Below are 20723 nucleotides of genomic sequence, written 5' to 3'. Positions count from 1 at the left end.
TAAGACATCTGTAACTTTCATATAGAGCAATATGTTCCATATTTTCAGGCTACTGCACAGAAAAATTAAACCTTTTTTGCCGTATTTACTTTTTCATGTACAGAACTAAGGGACAGAGGTTATGGAGGGAGCCGTATTATGGAGGGTACATGCAGTTACACTGACAATCAACAGACCAAAACAATGCAGATTTTAGAGTAATATAAGACTCATTTCTCCCCTTCCACATACTGACAGTTTGGCTTTTCATAGAGACCAGAGGTGTACCAACTTGATCAATCTTCAACGATCATTTCGTCAGTGGACGCCACAATAAATAAAACGGAAACCAAATGATGTACTCTCTAGTATGATACATATTATACAACTCTATGGAAAAGTAGGAGAAGTCTGAGTTTGAGTGTAAAACTCACAGAATCTACTTAACTCTCTCAAATTGACAAGAACCTGCACCTGCTATTCAGTTATCTAAATCAGATAGCTAAACAATCACAGTGGCCAGTCTGTTGGACAACACAAATCACTACAGAGATGAGCTGATGATGCAGGACTTTGGGGTTTGAAGATGTTTGGAGTTGTGCACAGTGGTTGTGATTCTGAGACAAACGGCTGTAACTTTAACAGGATGTTCGATAAGCAGACTGTAACATAAGACTTACATTTTCCCAAAGAAAGTACCCCACATAAAGACCATTTTTCTAACATTAATTTAGTTTTTGATGACATTATGTCATAAATAAATAGATCCAGTAGACCTTCTTTTATACCAAACTGGGTCAAAGCATTAATAAATAAAAATAAAAGGCATTAAAGGAGCTGAAAATATTTAAGAGATAGAACAAAGAGATGGGCAAGAAGTTCTGTCCTTTTGCCCCATTAAGACTGACTTTAACACAGTCTGAATTACAGCATCACAGTCAGACGAAGGTGGCGGGGGTGTACAACACGAGCTAAGACCATGCTTAAGTTTAAGGTCCTGTCTTAGTCTTTAAGAGATGAAAGGTGTGTGGCTGTCCTCAGCAAAGGCAACAGGAGACCGAACGACGTCTTCAGCGTCAGAGTTTCCTCTGACATTTTTAGAGTACCACAGGCGCTAAACCAAAGGAAAAGTGTCGAGGCACGATAGGGTAGAGTAGTGTAGGCAATAGGGACTTTTTATAAAGGTGACACACAAATGAAGGAATTAATGAATGGTGGAGTCATTTTTACATCCTGAAATATAGATGATGGAAGATTGTGAGCATGCTACATAGGCCAAAATTAGTGGAAGTACACAATGGCAGGAACACAACTGTGCTGAAGAAGTATTTTTTCATGGGACTGATACAACAATGGTGTTTTATCTAAAAGCTACTGTATAGAGTTGACATCAGGCAATATAAATATTTTCTGAACATCAAATTTTGATTATGATTTTTTTTTTAGTTGTCTTAACATTTAGAGCATTGATATGTATCCAAAAGGAAAGACTCCTCTTGCCATTAAACGTCTAAAGACATTCATGTTAAAAAATGTTATTAATAACACTTACTCACATATGCCTTCTTGTGATATCTTACAAGCCCTTTTCAGATCCACTACACTGATCAACTGGTTTTAGTTTTATGCCTGTGATATGTGAGGGGTACCAACCATGACATTTATCCTTAAATGGGCCAGATAATGACAGACCTTAAAGACATAAATCAGATCCTCATGAGTTGCCAGCATCCCAGAGCCAAGTCAAAGCCAAGGATATAAAGAAAACAAGAAAAAAAAAACATGCCAGCATGTTAAATCACGGATACAAAGATTAAACTTAAAAATATGTCATTTATCAACACAATATCTAAAGAGCTTTTCTTTAACTGAGGCTGTTGAATTGGGACATCTTCAGGTTTAACAGGATGGAGGACAGTTAAGGGGATGTTTGAGTGAATGAGAGAATTAAAAAAAAAAAGTCAGGAGAAGATGAAACAAAAGAAGATTCCTTCATTAAACCAACAGATATGCTCTTCAATGGACATAAATGCTGAGTGCTCAGGTCACTTGAATTGTAATACAGTAGTTCTAACATTGCATGAGTGCACTTCCGCAGCCACAGATTAAAAGAGACAACGACGTATATGTATATGTATGTGTGCGTGTGTGTGTGTGTGTCTATGTATGTGCTGTATTATGACATTGCATAATGTCTACACTAGACAGGCGATGGTCTCTGGATGTGAGACGTTCTGCTGAGGAACACCCAGCAGTTAAAGAGCTTGTGCCTTTTCCACAGCAGCATACAGTATGTAACTACAATGTGTGTGTTACCTTCATAATAATATCTAAATGAGTAACTGATAGGCTGGACAGAACAGCTGAGTAGTTTCTAGAAGATCAAGGCTAAATCCTGCTTATTTACTGCAAGACTTGAAGTCAAGGCTAAGACCTACCACTTTCTTAATCAAACCCGAAAAGTTCACTTAAAAAAACAAACCAATGTATCCCCCAGGCCCGAAAATAAATTACAGTAATAGCAACAATGATTATACTGTTAAACAAAAACAAAAAAAATACAACTTTAAGATTATGTACATACTGTATCTGTAAATACAACTGCCTTCCTTTTTTTTCTAGAAACAAACAAACGACATATTAATTTGGCAAGATGTCCTATGTTACAATAAGAAGGACATTTTGTCAGCAAAGATATGAACACAGACTTTTCCTATGTTAGAAAATATATTGCTTCCTGGGTATTTATGCTGAAGACTACCTTGAGACACAAACAACACAAATAGAGGAAACTTTCTTCTGTAGACGGTTAAACCACAGTCAGTCAGATTGCAGTGACTGTCTAGTAATCGGGTTCCTTTTTTTCCCCTTCCAGTCCTCCTTCAAGCCGTAGCATTTGACTCTGACTCCAACCAGGTTTTGTTTACGCTGTAAACATTTGGACGTACAGGTGTTTGCTTCCCGCGGCTTTTGTAACACAAATACAAAAAGCCAGTAAGGTGGCAGCTCTGGATGTTTGCTTTAAGCTCCACCACACAGCACAAATGTCTCCTCTCATCTTCTAAGAAACAAAGCACTGAGATTATGTAAGACACAATTAGAATTTTCCTCAACAGGACATGAAGCAATCTCTGAGATGGATAAACAAATTTTGAAAGAGTCTTGACTTGATGATTGTCCAAAAAAAAAAAAAAAAAAAAAAAACACAGATAGAGAACAACGCCCAAACACAAAGCTACATGGAAATTCTGATTTGTTGGCAAGCTAATTCCACAAATCAAGAAAAAGAGGTGTCATTCTCTTCACCTTCTTGACTTATGAACCACAACTGTCTACAAGGTAGACAGTTGTGGTTGTGGCAGGGTGGAGAAATGTAGATGGCAGATGTACCCACAACATCACTGAAGGTACAGGGGATGGTACTTAAACATGAGCGATATTTAATGAAGGGGGACCTCACATCCTCTGAGCTTCAGAGGCCCAATGGCGCCCTCTCATGTTCGAGCAGGGCAAGTATCACCAGAGACAATCCTTACCAGCCCCAAGAGTCTAACGGAGTCCGGTCAGTCAATTCAAAAACATACTACTATAGGCTCACTTTGAGCCAAGGTCCGTCTCTTTTTCATTCCTTTCTGCTCAAAGTGTCAGGTAGACAGAGCCAATGTTAGCTTTATACTTCAGTGGAGAAGAGGATGCTCTGTCGTTTACTGTCTGGGGTGGGGATGGTCTCCAGCTGGAGGAAATACAGCAGCACCTGAACCTGCAAGCATGGGAAAAAAAGGCAGGGAGGGAGGGAGACAAATTAGCAAAATGAGGTTTTGGTTCTTCTTATTTGCAGTTAGCAGAAAAATGCTTCAAAGTTAAAATGTCAGAGAAAGCAGAGGAGGATCTGTGAGTGTCACCTGTGCCATAACTTCCAAGGACCAGCTGTCCCCCATGCTGATGGGTTGCGTGGGGTTAGAGGGGATCTTGCTGTCCTTCTCGGCGGGCCTCAGCAAGGTTGGCCCGAACACTGTTGCAAGGTTGTGGAGAGACATCTTGTTGATGCCTTCCTTCTCTGCCACCCTGGGGAGAGGAAGACAGACAAGTCCATTAATGCTTTTTATTGAGGCCAAGACCACGTGCAGGTGATGTTAATGTGCAGTGATGGATCTGTGTGCTCGTGTGTGTGATTATGTGAATAGCAGAGATGCTAAAAAAACATTTGTGGGATAGAAAAGGACAGTTGTCCACTCTGGGAAGGATACAGTCTCACTGTGTTGTATGTCTGGCTTATTTTACACGGACATTTTGGAGACAATGCAGGTGACAGCACAATCAATGCTGTTTTCAGTTCCTGAATAACCATTAACTCCCCCACCGCTGAAATTTATTAGTGTCTGATAGTGGTGAAACAACCAATCGATTTAACAGAAAAATTAACCAATAGTTTTATTCATTAATAATTTTCAGTTATCTATTAACCAAAAGCACCTAATATTTGCTACTTAAAGCTTTTCTTTCCTTTATATAAGTGAAAATTAAATCTATTTCTGTATTGAACTGTTGGTTGGAGAAAACAAAGTAAAATAAAAGCTCTGTGATGATGAACATTTTTCACCATTTAATATTATATTAAATATAATAATGAATGAGAAATTGTTCCCTTCCTACGACTCTACATTTTCCAGTCTCCCACTTCCTCTTCTATATATGTAAAGCAGAAACGTCCTTGAGAATGGAGCTATAACCTTGCACCATCCATCACACACTCATGCAGTGCTTTTAAACAGCTGTATATGCATTGTTTGTGCTCACATAATGCTCGAGCATAATGCTTGTTATTCAAAGTAACCATGGTAACCAGAAGACATTTTGCTGCTGCAGTTGAATGACATCCCACAGCCTCGGTAAACCAAGATAAATACAGAACATCACAGTGCACAGTGCTATTCTGAAAACAGCATGTCATGTTGAATTGTAATTTATAATTTGGAGACAACAGTAAAATTAAAAAAGTGTGTGTTTTTGTGTGCGTGATGTTTGTGGCTTGTTGTTCTGCACGTATCCACATGAGTCCACATATTATTCAAACACACGTGTGTTTAGTTGTTCATACCTCTTCAGGTGGTCCAGAAGGAAAAGGAATGTGACCAGGTTTGGTTCTGGCAGCGACAGCAATAAGTTCAACATGCAGCTCTCTTTGGCAACACTATCAGACAAGGCTGAAAGAAAGAAAAGAAAAGAATTTTTATCGTATATCTTGTAAATGAATGACTTTTATTGTGCAACCCCCTTAGTGGACATTTAGAAGTTGCAGCTGCTACTGTACAGTCAACAATTACTCTAATAATCAGTTTGCTTGATGGTTTATTTCACTGACAATAAGTTGAGTGATGTTTCGATTATGTCAATAGCTCATTGACTCACTGATGCCGCCTGCAAAGTTTGGATAGAGCTCATCAGTGAAAAGAGGTTCTGGCAGCTCTCTGAAGTACAGCTTCAAGGTCCCGGCAATGGCATTGACGTCCATCTCACTCATCATCACTGACACATCTTTATTATCTGCAGGAGACGGAGACGGCAACAACATGAAGACTGGAGGTTGTGCAATGACAAAGGAAGACGACAAGGCAGGGAAACACCTCGACACAAGCAGGCAATCGCTGTCTCCCGCGAATGTCAGCATCTCATCGGAAGTAAAACTCACCCACTCCACAAAAGATACTGTACATTCATTAGCACAAACAGGCACAAATAATTCAAGTTCTATAAGTCTAGTTAATCATTTCACACCACAGAAAATGACTCATCTTGACAAACTCACAGAGCTATGATAATGATCAGCTGATCAACAGAGATAGAAAGATTAGAAAAAGGACTTCCTTGCAGTGATGATCAATATATCAAGTTTCTTCTGTAGAAATGCATGGCAGTTACAGTATCATAACCACAATAGACACTGTAAAGATAATTACTATTAATATTGTACATATGTGAAAATAATTTAACCTTCTAATATTATCACTTTTGAAGGTTTGGGAATCTTAAAACAAGTCTATGCTAATATAAAGTACAATGTGATAAATAAAAAATCTCCATGGAGAATGAACCTGGACTTTAACAGAAATACAGACACTGTCATATGTTTATAAGTGTCAAAATCTGCGCAAAGCATGGCTGTACTCACTGGTATCAAAGGCAGTCTTCAGGGCCTGAATATCAGTGGCCACCCCTGATACTCGATAGATGCCCACTTCCTCCATACCCCTCCTTTCAATCTCCTCTAGGCACTGCCGGACAATATAGGGCACCTTGGAGCGCTCTCGTCTAAAGAGAGAGAAATGCACATTTTAACGACCACAACCAAGAACTTTATGTTAAGTAAACACTTACTAACATTAATAAAGAAATAAATGCTGAGGCATTAAATGATTTCTTTGTGGTGAAAGGACAAAATGCACGAAATCCAGTTGCATTTAAAACGTTTTGTTTATAATGCCAATTTATTTTTGTTGGTAAACCCAGTCAACCCACTTGTTACGCACAGAATGAGGAGGCTCCTGTATGTTTAAATGTCAACTCACTTGGTCACTGTGGAGATCTTGACACCAAACACACCCATAGGTTTCCGCGAGGGCATCCTCTTCAGGCTGAACTCTCGGCTGGTGAACTTCATGGAGAGTTTGACCTCGATCTGACACGGGGAAAAAAAAGGGGCTTAAATTTAAAACAGTTTTACAGAGTGAGAAGCCAGGCTACAAGCCTGAAATCCATCTGCTACAGCTTTCCGTGATCTAGAGGAAATCCTCAAATGTTAAAACCAGGTGTAGACTTCACTGAGAAATACTACACCACATCCTGGAAATAGTTTAATATATCCCTCACTGTTATGTGCTACTACAACGTAAATGTAAGGCTGTATTGGCGTAAACAGTGGCGCCTAATGTGCATATTTTAAGACAGCAGATAACTATCAGATCTGACAACTGTTGAACAGTGAAGGGAGGAAATACAGGAAAGCAGTACAAAAGTAGAAAATACAATAATGTGGTGGAAATGGTCTGATTGGTGTGACGGACTCACCCCATTCATTGGAATAACTGTTCTCTGCCAGTCTTTGCCTTGGAGAGTCTGAGGGTCAAGCTTAGTGGAGGCAACAAAAAAGGACAATATATATTATTTCATTTGAACTATAAACATATTTCATGGCACAAGCATTAGATTTTGGTGCAGATCCAGATCTAAACAGATCAAACACATTTACTATGATTGACTGACTATTTTCCTCATTAACTACTGCAGCTACATGAATTTTTAATGTTTATTTTCTTTGTTAGGTGAAGTTCTCTCCTATATACTGCTCAGTTATGTCAGATTAGCAGTACATTAAGTTATAATTGCATCAAATCATCCTTCTGTTATAGTGGAATGTTTTCAAGGGTGGTTTTACTGTTGAGTTACTTCCTTTTACTGTGGTTTTAGAAACATGATAAATAAATATAATTAGTTTAAAGAGACTAAATTTGCACCCAAACACACTCAAATCTGCAGAGACTTCCCATCTGGGGCTATAAAGGCTGGGTACATACACACACATCTGAAGTAACAAAAGAAAACCACACACACACACACACACACAGACACAGTATACTCTATGCTGTATGTTTACCTAGGCTAAGCCCCATCTGGTTGCGTGCGAGGCTGGATCATGTTTCTCATAATTGAATCTTTCACTGCTGAGAGTGCTCTTTGGTTTGTGCCATTTATCTACAAAGAATTACATTCCACTAAAAAACAGCAAAGTGTAAACAGCTCCTCTTGCTTCCTGATAAAAACGTTTTAAAAGCTCAAGTTTTTGGCCAACAAATACAATTTTATCTTCTCCCAGCCTGTGGCGGTCAAAGGTTTACCGAGCCCTGCGCTGTTTAACAACATCTCATTTTCCAATAAATCACAGATCTGTGAAATGAAACCCTGTTAACTGCTGAAATGAAGCCATAAGTATGAGCAGGGACAGTTTACAACCATGTGTGAAAAGATGAGAAAAGACGAGAGCACATTAAGATGGAGACAGGCCTACGTTTAAGAGGAACGTGTACATTTAAATAACAAAGGATCAGGATTAATGTAAAAGGAAATAGCAGTAATAAAAATTATCAAATATTCTGCTAAGAATAATTTCAAATTCAATTGTTGCATACAATCTTAGACATACAGTACGGATAATTTCATACAAAGCAAGGATTTGAATACACTGATGTATGAAGTTTGAGCTGTTAATGTGGTGAGGCAGTAAAAATAAAACTAGATGGTATAATGTGGGATTTATCAGCCACTGTGGCTTCTGCTGAAGATGGGAGAGGCTGTTTCTTGCCTTGGATTTATGAAAATCCTGCAGAACAACTTTCTCACCACCCTGGGTGGTTTGTTTAGAATGACATCATCTGTCAAGAGGCGATCATGCCACAGGATTACTGAAGGAACCACTAGGTGGAGCATGTGACTGTAATTCACAGTTTTGGCAGACAACAAGCAAAGAGGAGACTTGTCCGGGTGTGAATGTCTACTCCAGTTTGGACAAACTGTTCAGGACACAAACTGGATGAAATGAAATGAACAGTGCTGTTATGAATTTAGTTTGCAAACAATGCGACACAACATGTAAATAATGTTTTCTATGAGAGATTAATTTAAACACATATATTATCAGAATTATTCCAGTTTCCTTCCTTTTTTAGAAAAAAGTTTATAACATGTATTTCAGGATGTTTTTAGTGGCAGAGGATCAAAGGAGAGACTCAATTTTCAGGCTAAATCTTTCTCTCTCTCTCTCCCTCCAGTATCTTTGTCTTTCTCTTGAGTGACACTTGGCATTATCCTGCAGCCTGGCGTCATCTTGGCAAACTAATCACCTGCTATCTAAATCTACTATCAACCCACAATCTGTCAGTCTCAAAGCCAGGCTCCTCAGGGCAGTGTCTGTGTTTTCTTTTCTTTTTCAAGGAGTATAAACAGAATTATGGCTTTTTTTATGGACAGAACACTCAATAGCATTAATGTAATTTCCTCCTGTGCAGGATGGCATTGCTGTTACTCAATAACCATTACAGATCCTGGACTGTGACGAATGTTTTCAAAACCTAAATCTGGCAGCAAAATGATAGATGAGTGGCATGAAAGGAAAAGCTTTGTGTCAATCCATCAAAAATCATTCTCATTCGCTCGCTTCAGTGTGTAAATCTTAACTGAACAAAGTGACACATGATCACTTTTTGATATTTAATTTAATTAACGTAATGAAAGGTGATTTTTATCCATTTAACTGATCCCTCGGCCTCCATTACATATTAGGGTAATTAATCTAATCAGCCAATTGCTACATCGTGCACATTCACTGAGCAATAATGTGGATTTCATGTTTTGTGGCAGTGGTGGTGACATAACTGCCTATCAGTAATGAATCATGGTTGGGGGGGATGTGTGTGTGTCGGGGGGGGGTGACGTCATGTCATACCGGGATCTGTCCTTTCCCCATGATGCGGTCTGTGCTCTCTCCATCCTCTTTGTTCTGCTTGGTCTTGTTGTAACACTTCTCGTAGCAGAGCAGCCTCAGGGTCTGAGAGCCCTCCAGTTCAATCTCAAACTCCTGAGCAGAAAGAAAGAAAAACACAACAGTGGTAAGATGATTATTTAGAAAAAAACAAAAAGCAGTATAATATAGTAATGACAAGAACAGAGAACAGGAAAAACAACAAGAATGACAAAGATAATGACAAAGAGAGATTATGGCTCCAGAAAAATAAGTATCTACCTTTATATTTTAATCCATAGATTCTACCACACAGCACAGCTGACCAACATTCCCTGTAATTATGTAAGGGAGCACTCAGCATATGGTTTACGCATCGTTCTGAGGCCCACACTGTGTTGGTTCGCTTAGCATTTGGACAGATGTGAGTCATCACCAGCAGCTCCTCATTAGCTGATATTATTTCCACTTTACCGAGCAAAATCCTCAAAGAGTCTTTGGGTCCACGGAGGAAAAAAAACATTGCGCTGCAGATGAATCCTACCACTGATTGTGTCTCAAAGCTCCTCTTCCTGTGTAGTATTAACCTCTGATATGTGCTTGCATGCATGTAGTGCATGTATATATGTGTGTGTTTGCTATATGCTTGCAGGGGCTGCAGATGCTCCATGTGGGTTCTGTAAAACATCTTTTCATTACTCAGTGACAGACAGCTAACTGATTACAGAACCAGATGTCAGATACATCATGGGCAGCACAAACTGTACCAAGACTCTGCAGAGGCCTTTTCAGGGAATATGAAGAGCTGAATGCTTATATTTAAACCAGTCTCTCACCTCGTTCCATTTGGGTTCAGTGGTGTATCGATACACTCTCGTCTTGGCTTTGTTTGAAAAGAAACCAAAGGAATCCACCTCCAATGTGCAGTAGAGATCTGACAGAGAGGAGAGGATTGAAAAGAAATCACATTTAAATGGTGACCGAAATGCTCTTTGTGAATGCGTTACATTAGCAGCTGAACTGGCTGAATGTTCAAAGTTCAATCCCCAGAAAACAAACCAGTAAATTAGGAATGAGTCACTTATTCATTCAGTTTGCTGAAAGGTTTCAAACATGTATGTCCATCCATTAGATCAAGCAAATAAACCAGCAGCTAAAGACATACATGTCAAAAATGTAAAATCCTACAAATCAACCACTTATGCCAGTAACTTGAAAGTCGAACCTAAAATGAAAGTAAATTTGGCAGGAAATGTGGACTTCCACAAAAAGTTTCCACCAGAAAAACGACTGTAAAACATTGTTTTCCACTGCTCCATGGTCACATTAGAGTTGAGCTCTCTCAGAAACTCATTTTGTCTGATTTGATCTGTGTTTTCTGTTGTTTGCATCGAGGCTAAAGGTGAGTGACTCACTCAAGCTCTGTTTGAGGCCGGAGGCGGAGTGGACGATTACATTCAGGAACCCGCAGAGACCAGAGGATTCATCCTCTGGAAAGACAGTCAGCGAAAAGAGAAGAAGAAGAAGAGGGAAAAAAAGACAGTGAGGAGGGATTAGAAAAGCATGCAGATCTCTGTTTGATTTGGAGCAGAATCAGAGATGGAATGAAGGGATGAAACAGGACTGTATGGTATAAAACCATACAGTCCTTATGGCTTGTGGCTTATATCTGTTTGTACTTTTCATCCTCATCTTACCAACAAAGATTTATCATTATCATTTTTTTTCCAGGGCAATGTTTTTGACAATGTACAATCTACAACAGAGGTGTCATGTAAGTCCTGGACGCAGAAAAAGCAGGAACTCATGTCAGCACAGCAACACAAACACACTTCTGAACATATATATGTGATGTTACTGTGGAATTTCTACTAAATCCACCATCCATAAACACTAAACACCATCTCTGACTGAAGAAGACTTAGTATGAAAAAGACAACTTTATTTAGGAAAACAGCATTTGAGTGTTAGAGACAATCTTACAAGTACAATAATTAGTAGCTTACCTTCTTTATTGATGCTAAGTGGAATGTGGTGGACAGTCTGTAGTTTAACACAGGAGTTGGTCAACATTTGCAACTCCATGGACGTCAAGGAGGATGTTTTAAAACCTGAGGGAGTATAATACATTCAGACTGTAAATGCATCACAAAGAGAATGTGTGTTATTGAAATTGCATTGGGTTTCTCTGTGTTGTTCCTTAACACTGGTCTCTGTTTCTCCATTACATGGTTCTTGGAGGAGGTTTGCTACGTACACGTGTCCAGATTTTGCTAAAAACGTGTCAAGTGTATGGGATGTTTTTCAAGTAAGAAAATCCAAATGTTTTTCACAAATTAAAAAAAAAAATCCTCTTTGACTTGTGCATTGTTCGACATGACATTTCTGGGACACTTACATTTCTTCTGCTGTTCTTTGATTATCTCCTTCCACTCTGCACGTTCATAGTCAGACGAAATCAGGAAACTGTAACTCTGAAACATAAACATGCAAAAAGTGGCTGTTATCACAGCAGCAAATAATCTGGGGAAGAAGCAGAACACATTTCATCTGCACAAATATACAAACTCAAAATCGTATATTATTGCTCAGCCAGCTTCAACAGATGTACAATATCATCATAACGCCATAGCTCTATATTAGTACAAGGAAGTTTGAGTAGGAGACAGATCAAGGAGAATTAATCTTGAGGAAGATCAGCGAGGAGATACTATGCTGCGACTGAGGCAGAAGACGAAAAAAAAGCAGTAAAATTAGAATAACAGATGAAATATGGAGAGGAGGAGCGAACAGGGAGAGGAGGAGGGCGATGGGGCAGAACTGATGATGAAAAAAGAGAATGAGGAAACAGCGGCAGTTTAAGATGGAGAGCGTCATCACCTTGCCGTTCTTGTTGTAGACTCGGAGGGGCATACTCGGAGATGTTAACAGGAGAAGAGACTCCTGTTCGGACAGCTTCTTCCTGAGACGGTCGATAACTTTTGAACCCTTGTTGGCTCTCTGAAATCACAGAGGTGAAAAGAATTTGATTGAATTTGATCGTTTGTGAGAGAAACCTTGAAACAAATCACTGCTGTTGTGTGAAAACCTGACAATTCATAAAAAATGAACTGAAGATTTTAGTAGAACAAGCTGATTGATGGGAAGAACTATCTTCTGCTGTCTATCTGTACCCATAGATCTGGATCAGTGTGTATCCACACTACCTTCTCTCTCTGCATCTCGCTGCGGAGGTGTGAGATCTTGACCTTCATGGCGTCAAGCTCTTCATCAGGGACCTGGGGGATTGTAAGTGGTTCGGTCTCCTCGGGGCCCTGGAAGGTCAGTTCAGTCAGGGGGATGTACCACTTACTGTCGTACTGTTGGTTTTTTCTGCAGCGGCAGGAGGAGGTAAAAAATGAGAGGGGAATAATAATACATAATAATTAGATAAGAAATGGTTTTATATTGTATATACGTTATTTTGCAAAGATTTTTAGAAATTTTACATAATTCAGGCCTCATAGATTTCATTCTCAACTAGGTTTTGGGATTTCATCTGAGGACATTAATGTTCATTTCAGCAGCATTCATTTCAAACTGTAAAGATATAAGATGTACTGTAAGATATCCAAACATCTCCTACACAGCCTAACTACTACTACAATCGGTGTATTTCATTGTTGCGGTGACTCTAACTTCAAGAGGATAAGGCACAAAGCTTGTCATGTTTCTTACCCTCCAATCTGTTTTTTCAGTTTGGCGCAGAGCAGCAGATCAGTGAAGAGGAAGACATGTCGCAGCTTCCTGGCTCCCTCCACCAGCTCCACCATGAAACTGTCCTTCAGCAGCTGCCGGTTCTGTGGCATCAACAAACAAGGCATTTTTTTAAGAGTCCCCAGCACCAAATCTGTTATATTTTGTGGACAGGACACAGTTAGTTTGCAGAGCCTTTGTGTTGGGGCCACATCCAAAATCTTTATCCTTCTTCCACTTCTCCCAAATTCCCAATTCTGTTCTAAGAGAGTGTAACTTGGAGGAGGCAAAGAATTAGATAGATTTATTTGCTGCATCACCATCAAAAATGTCTGCTTCACTCAGTCACCAGTGACGAAGCTCATGTAAAACCTACGAATGTTTATTTAATAATAACCGAATCATGTGGAGGGTTTAGCATTAAATCACACTGATTAAACTGATTACCTGTTAAAGGCTTTTGTTATATTCTCACTCAATCATCAATTTCCAGGTCACAGAGGAATGAAGGAGGTAGTGGAGGAAAAAGAAGAATGATTTTTGGAGCTGTGGGACTGATTACTGACGTCAGACTATGTAATGAGATGTGTAAAACTATAATTTGCCAAAAGGGGGCAGTGATGTCGTTTTCCAAAGTAAGAAATGCATTGTAAGAATGGATTTAAGACAAACACAGGGAGCAAACAAATGTCAAACCACAGCTCACTAGTAAATGGTTCACTTTTCCATGCTCATAACCGTGGTTTTGCTTGTGGTGCGGGGTATAAAACAGTTAGATATGAAAGGCTGACTGTTAAGAATAAGAGAATAAAATGAAATTCTGTCTTTGTGCTCAGCAGGCACACTAAAATGGTACAGTCTGGCAACTGCATGTACATATTTTAGTTTATTTTTAGTTTCATTATTAGGAGTGCACAAATCCTTTTCAGTTGTCAAAGATTTGCTTATTTATTAAGTTTCCACTTAATTTGGATTTTTCTAAAAGTTTCAAGCTGATTTCACCCATTTTGCAATGGATATTTAGCTTGATTGCACCAATTTATTAGGGGTAATTGCCTTAAATTTTTTTTTAAATTATAAATACATTTAGCAGAATCAAAGATGTAATGGACAGCAATGAATTTAATCAAGTTTAACCTGACGTTAAAGACTGAGCATTGCTAGCTGACAACAATAAAGACAAGAGAAGAGGAATGACACTTAATGGGCTATAAAATTAACAATATGCAGACATAAAGGATTTTACAGTCCATCAGCTGCAAATCAGAAAGTAGGTTTGTTCATCAACATCTTCTACAAAACTTTGAATGCACATTTTAATACTTTACATTAACAACAAGAGTTTTTCACCACAGGACACCTTGGCTTCATTTGCAACCCCAGTCACTGTATGTGAACAAATCACATCCCTATCTTCATCTTGGTGCACTCCCCCCTCCTGTCCCCTCCATCATGAACACACAGTTACTGTCACTGCCAGAACACACTGAAGTGCAGCTGATACAAACGTCTGAGAGCTTTATGTGTTTTCAAAAGCTGACTAGACATCTGCTGGCAAAGAGGAGGATCATGCTGTGTCACTCAGAGTTAACGTTTGTGCATGATGGAGAGGGTGGAGGAGGGGAGGTGAGAAAGATGGAAAAGAGAGCATGAAAGAGAGAATGTGTCAGAAGAAGGAAAGAAAATGGAGAGAGAGGAAGAAGAAGCCAGAGAGAGACAAAGTCGCTCCCAGTGGGAACAGTTTGTCAAACTGCAGTTTTCTTACTGTTGACACAAAACCATGTGACACGTCACCAAAGCAGCAGCTCCTCTGCAGTGATTCGTTGTTAAGGCATCTCTTTCAGTGTGCGCACACACACACACACACGCACGCACGCACACATGCACACACACACACACACGTAGAGCCTCCAGCTGATTACAATCATGTTCTGATCCCGGAAATAAGAATCTAATAGAAATGTAATTCCCACTGGTGGATGTAATTATTCATCACTAAGTACATAATGAAACCTGTGATAGAGGTGGCTTGTGATAGATAACTTCCAGTTGCTTTCGGTCTATCTGGCGTTTGTTGCTATTGGCAACTGGGATGCTACATCTGTCAGTCCACACACAACAAAATGATGAAATTCCACATAAGAAAACTGAAAGACATGTTCAAGTCATTCCTTCCTCTTCCCTATGGCCCTGCTATAATTTCCTAATTCAGTTTGTGTTGTAAGACTGATGATCTGGTAAAATATTCCCTGTACATCATTCAGTCTCCATCTTTGGGTTTTGAGACTTCAGTGACATAAGAATGGCACATCTATGAAGTCATTCCACATGTAATGGAGGATACTTTCTAAGTAGAACATAAACCAAGCCTCCATCTTGCCTCGCTTCTGTCAGTTTACATGCTGTCATGTCTGTCTATATTTAGGGTGTGTACTGCACAGCAGTTTGAATGAGCCCTCAGTCACACTGCTGCTCTCAGTTTTGGCATCTACAACATTAAACTGTGGAAATGAGGAATACTGGAACTTAAGAGTTAGTATGAAGCAATATATGCTTGTTAAATGCCCCAGTGCAGCATCAGTGTACAGAAAACCATCCACCTGATCTTTACATCATGGTCAAGGCAAAGTTGGGCGCTGTAAGATGTGGATTCAAGGTTTAAAGGGAATTTAATCCACTGACAATTTTATAACAAATACAGTATAAAGGGATTCAAGTTTAATAAGCAATGAATAAAAAATATAGAGACACGACTAAGAGTCTTCAGTCATGCTAACAGCTCTGCAAGGATCTATCAGCATGTTAACATGATCATAAGTTCACCATCTTAGTTCAGTGTGTTAGCTCGCTAACATAAACTAAGTTGAGAATGATGGGAATGTCATGAGTTTACCAAAGTAAAGTGTTAGAAAAACTGAAATGTGGAGCTGGCAGATGTTGAGATGTTTCACTGGATAAGTGAAAACTCTGACTTGCTGGAGCTGCTGAGTGAAAACTCAGAGGATCACGGAATTCATTAGGATTCTGTACCGAATTTCAATGACTTAGACGCTTTACTAAAGCCCAGAAATGTCAAATTCACGGTAGCATTAGAGGACAGACATCAGTCAACATCCACCACCTGAGTTACAGATTTGCACTTCTGCCGCACAAGTGATTTCTGTTGAAAAGTTATGTCATTTTTGTACTTATTTATTTTCATATATGTGTAATTACTTCTTTCTTTCTTCAGTTTATATTCTCATCCACTATGGATGATAATTAGAGAGGACAGCAAAGAATTTAATTCTCTGCATAATGCAGCTTTGAGTCTTACGCTTGGAAGCAACATTGTTATCCAACAAGATAAAATCTCTTGTGATAATCGTGATGAGTCAGCGGCAAATTCTTAGACTGGACTAGATCATTGATTGGATTATCGAACAGAAAGTACAGCAGATTAGGTTGGATTATTATACAGAAAGCACCTCCTGCTGACTCACTGAGATTAAAATGAAGGGTCAGCAGAATTCTGGCAACATTTAAGGAAGGGACAGTAAAAGAATAAACGATGCTCTTTTGTGTTACACAGGAACTACTTGATGTATTTTCATGTTCAGGTGAAGTGAGCTGGACTTGATATGACCCACTGAGAAACTACACCGCCCATCAAGCCTCAGTGGTAATCCTCTCCTCTATCGATCCCATGATGAAGAGATAAGATAAAAGGAGGGATAACAGCTAGATTAGGGATTTACAGGCTTCTAATTGTGTGGGAGTGAATGGGAATCGTGTGGAGGGATAAAGCGAGAGGGGCCCCAACAAAAGTGTGGCACAAAAGTGTCTGTTTAACCTGCACATTTAAGTCTTTTGTCAAAATCCTCAGCAGAAGTTTATTCTATATGAATCTGAATTTGAATCAGAAGCTGAACTACTGATCTTGGATCTACAAAGAATATACTATATAATGCTCCTCACATGAGTTTACTGTCATCTAGCTCTGACCGAAGGGTTTGACACACTCGCTGAATGCCTACAGATATTTTTGTTCTTATATAATTAAGGCTTGTTGTTTTATCTTTGGATGCAGACGTACAGTATTCTACATAAGGCTTGTTGCTAAATCAGTAATCTGATGAACTGGAAATGTGCTTATGCTGCTGCTTTGCCCTGCTCCTGGGGAAAAGGCATCCTTAACAAACCAGCTGTCTCAGCGCATCAGATGAAATTTTCATAATATCGAAAAGCCAGTAGGAAAAACGGTGACTTTCTCGATTTCTCATAATAGCTGACCGGAACATTAGCAGCACCAAAGTGGAAGGAGAGCAACGTGAGGCAGAGCACGCTGACAGCACAGAACGCAGATTAAATATTGACCATCTCCTGGAGAAGCCTCGCTGAGAGCATGTGCACGAGTAATGCCATGAATCTACAAAAGATCCATGTTTATATTTAGAATATACGCTTGAAGGGGCACCTCTGCACTTGTGTGTTTCGCTGTTGTGTATGTGTACATATGGGGATGTGTTTGTGTAGTGATACAGCAAAAGAAAGACATACAGGCAGATGAAAGTAGCACAGATGATTTCTACTTGAAATACACACACACACTCTCACATCAGGACCATATCTTTTCCAAATTCAAACAAAGCAGAGCGAGGAGGTGAATCGAGATTTTGGCAGCGCCATTGTTCGTTTTTATATTAAGCAGATGCTGCTTGTCCCCCTCCCATCCTCTGGCAGGGCCAGGGCCTCTGGGGGCCACTTTTGCTGCTCTGCTCCTGCATGCCTCTACTGAAACCAAACCACAGGTTTCTTGCTAGTGTGTACACATGGAAGGTAAGAGTAAGAGGGTAAGATTGCCGATAACTGCAGGGAAACCTAAATTTAAACTTTTCTGCCATGTTATGTTGCAATCGTTAGAGTTAATCAAGCGACAATGAAAACTGAACACTGTGCCAATGTTTGGAGACTCAGTGTTATTTTGACATTTTTGATTGTTTAAACAGCTACTGCGAGCCCTGTGTGCAGCCAAACAGTTATGCATCACATGTAAATTGTAAAAAAAGGGAGTGCAAATATTAACACTTGCAAATTCTGTGAAATGTGTGTGAAGCCAGTGTCACTATCAGCCAGTGGGCTAGCAATCTGTAAATGAAATAATTGTCATTTTGCCCACACAAATCATGCAGTGATCAAATTTGTGTTAAAACTGTGCATCACATGAACAGAAGATTATGAGGGAAACTCCTTTATGAAGTTAAATTACCAGCACTATCAGAGGCCTGAGATCCTCTTTAGACAGGGCAGAAAAAGTTTAGTTGCTAATTCTGCATTGATGGTAATCTGTACAGACATCAGGCTTCAGCAGAGCGACAGTTTAGGAGGGTGAACGTGTGCTGACGTGGTAGTTTAAACCTGGTATCTTATATTCCTTGATTGTTTTATATCATTATAGTTATTAAAACAGCAATGCAAGCAGATTTTCTCTATCAGATACAATCCCTTGGTTGAAGCACCTTCCTCCAATATGGATGCTAAATGTCAGCTGCTCAACTTGTCCAGGTAACGACAGTCTTTTGAGGCGTCCAACATATTGCAGCTCAGTTGGTGAAATGCAGACAAAAAAAACCTCAGGCATATTATATACTCTGTCTATGGTACGGTACAATATAATGAGTCCCATTGATTTCCATGTGCTGCTTTCATGTATCCATCATAAATATTTGATGACTGGTGTGGAGGTCTGGCCAGACTGGGATGGAACTGGGGCCTGAGGGGATAGGAAGGGGAGGTATGGCAGGCAAGTGTGTATGTGTGTGTGTGTGTGCGTGCGTGTATATGTTCAAAGGCAAACAAGAGCCAGAGAAAGAGAGTGAGAGTGAATGGAACAGAGCGTAGGAAAGAGTGCGTTTTTGTGTGTATGGAAAGGGTGGGGTAATGACCCCCCTGTGAGCAGAGGGAGGAGCCGGCAGAGCCTTTTCACTCGCTCGCTCCTGCCCGTCCGTTTATGAATAATTAACTCGGAATCTGCCAGTCAGAGTGGACTGGTGGCTCATTACAAGGCATTATGTACGGCGGCGTCACGCAAGCTATCAATCAAGAGGCATCCATTCATGTGCGTCAAGTCATCTCCGGGGATGAGAGAGGCAGTGGGGGGTCGGTTGTATGAGTGTGTGTGTGTGCGTGTGTTTGCGTTAGGGGGAGATGGAGAGATGGGGAAGCCACAAGAGAGAGCAAACAGAGAATCACCCTCAACTAAGCAGCCCTGGCATGACCATATAAGGACATGGGCTCTGCTTTAGGCTGCAGATTGGTGGCCCCTGTACAGCCGCACTCTGATTTGTCAGTGACTTCAAGGTCACTTAAAGGGCGGGGTCATAACATCGTCATACTCAACAAACCTCGTTAGAGCTGGAAAGAGTTAAACTGATGAAAAAAATCACTATTATCTACATCTTTACCTTCATCTGTCTATAGAAAAGTGGAGGGAATATGTTGTAACACCTTAGTGTTTTAGTTTAGTTAATATTAGGGTTGCAATATTAGACTTTTCAGAAGACAAAACAATTTCCTGCCGTTTCCTTCATAAAGCAGCTGTACGACTTTTGGGACTAAAGTTGGAAATTTGAAAAAAAAATAGCCAGATAAATCCAAATTTGTGATGTAAGGTGAGATATAACTCTCACCTCTCCCTTCTTGACAGTCATAGACTGGCGTCGGGGCGTTGTCTCCTCGTTGATGCTGGACAAAAAGTTCTGGGAGATCCGCAAGGCATCCTGCAGAAGAGGGTGGTCCGGGTGGCTGGTGGGCGTGTGTTTGAGCAAGTCCTGTGGGGCAGGAAGTGAGTGCATTCAGGTGAAAGCACACATACCTGGGTATATATACAGTATACACACAGATGCGCAACTAAAAAGTTACAGCATAGTACATTTAACTATTGGTCATTCAAGCATGCTCCTCTTTTTTCCATTAAAGCTCTCTGATGCACAAACAGTTCAGTAAACCTCTTGCTCAGAATTCACATCTAAATTGCAATAAACTAAGCCTTGAATCCTTGCCATAAATGGTAAAATGGAGAATAAAGACAGTGAAAACATGTGAAACTTGCAAAAAATCCCATGACTGCATTAAAAAAAAAATCCCATTTCTGATCTGTAATCTGTCATTTACAGTATCTAATAAAGTTCAGAATCGGAACTGTATTTACTTTGACTGTTAAAAGGTCAAACTGTTTTTTGGACAAATATTTTCAGGAGATGGTGACTGTATATGTGGCTGGGTCTTTTTTATCACCTGTGTCATGCCCTCTAGGGTCAATTTCTGAGCGACACGGGAAAATAGTAAAACACAACAGGATTTGCGTCAGCTCTCACTCATACTTACGTGAAGTACCAATGTGCTGCGTGTCACTCTGTCCACCGGTTTATATAGTAAAGCTGCAGATTAGAAAGAGGAAAAATCTGAATTGAATTGACTGAATTGTCATATATGACCGAGTAACTATAATAATTTATAT

The 20723-nt window shown here is 39.8% G+C and overlaps 1 protein-coding gene across 1 annotated transcript in view; it reads right to left on the bottom strand.

The window, feature by feature from the left end:
• Nucleotides 1-3279: 3279 nt before the first annotated feature.
• The window catches only part of bcr (BCR activator of RhoGEF and GTPase), a 76813-nt gene continuing 59369 nt past the window's right edge, over nt 3280-20723 (bottom strand). Inside the window, exons 7-23 of the mRNA XM_041059561.1 lie at nt 20591-20643; nt 19894-20034; nt 13208-13329; nt 12697-12862; nt 12371-12490; nt 11889-11964; nt 11497-11601; nt 10906-10980; nt 10327-10424; nt 9476-9607; nt 7045-7104; nt 6546-6655; nt 6149-6288; nt 5389-5523; nt 5078-5183; nt 3882-4044; nt 3280-3739 (exon numbers count right to left, since the gene is read on the bottom strand). Of these exons, the coding sequence (XP_040915495.1) occupies nt 3650-3739; nt 3882-4044; nt 5078-5183; nt 5389-5523; nt 6149-6288; nt 6546-6655; nt 7045-7104; nt 9476-9607; nt 10327-10424; nt 10906-10980; nt 11497-11601; nt 11889-11964; nt 12371-12490; nt 12697-12862; nt 13208-13329; nt 19894-20034; nt 20591-20643 (1892 nt within the window). The 3' untranslated portion in view covers nt 3280-3649. The remainder of the gene's footprint in view (nt 3740-3881; nt 4045-5077; nt 5184-5388; nt 5524-6148; nt 6289-6545; nt 6656-7044; nt 7105-9475; nt 9608-10326; nt 10425-10905; nt 10981-11496; nt 11602-11888; nt 11965-12370; nt 12491-12696; nt 12863-13207; nt 13330-19893; nt 20035-20590; nt 20644-20723) is intronic.

The sequence above is a fragment of the Toxotes jaculatrix genome, chromosome 16 (assembly GCF_017976425.1).
Source record: "Toxotes jaculatrix isolate fToxJac2 chromosome 16, fToxJac2.pri, whole genome shotgun sequence".
Classification (NCBI taxonomy): domain Eukaryota; kingdom Metazoa; phylum Chordata; class Actinopteri; family Toxotidae; genus Toxotes; species Toxotes jaculatrix.
Note: the sequence above shows the minus strand (reverse complement) of the source record. Positions and strands in the feature narration are given on the sequence as shown.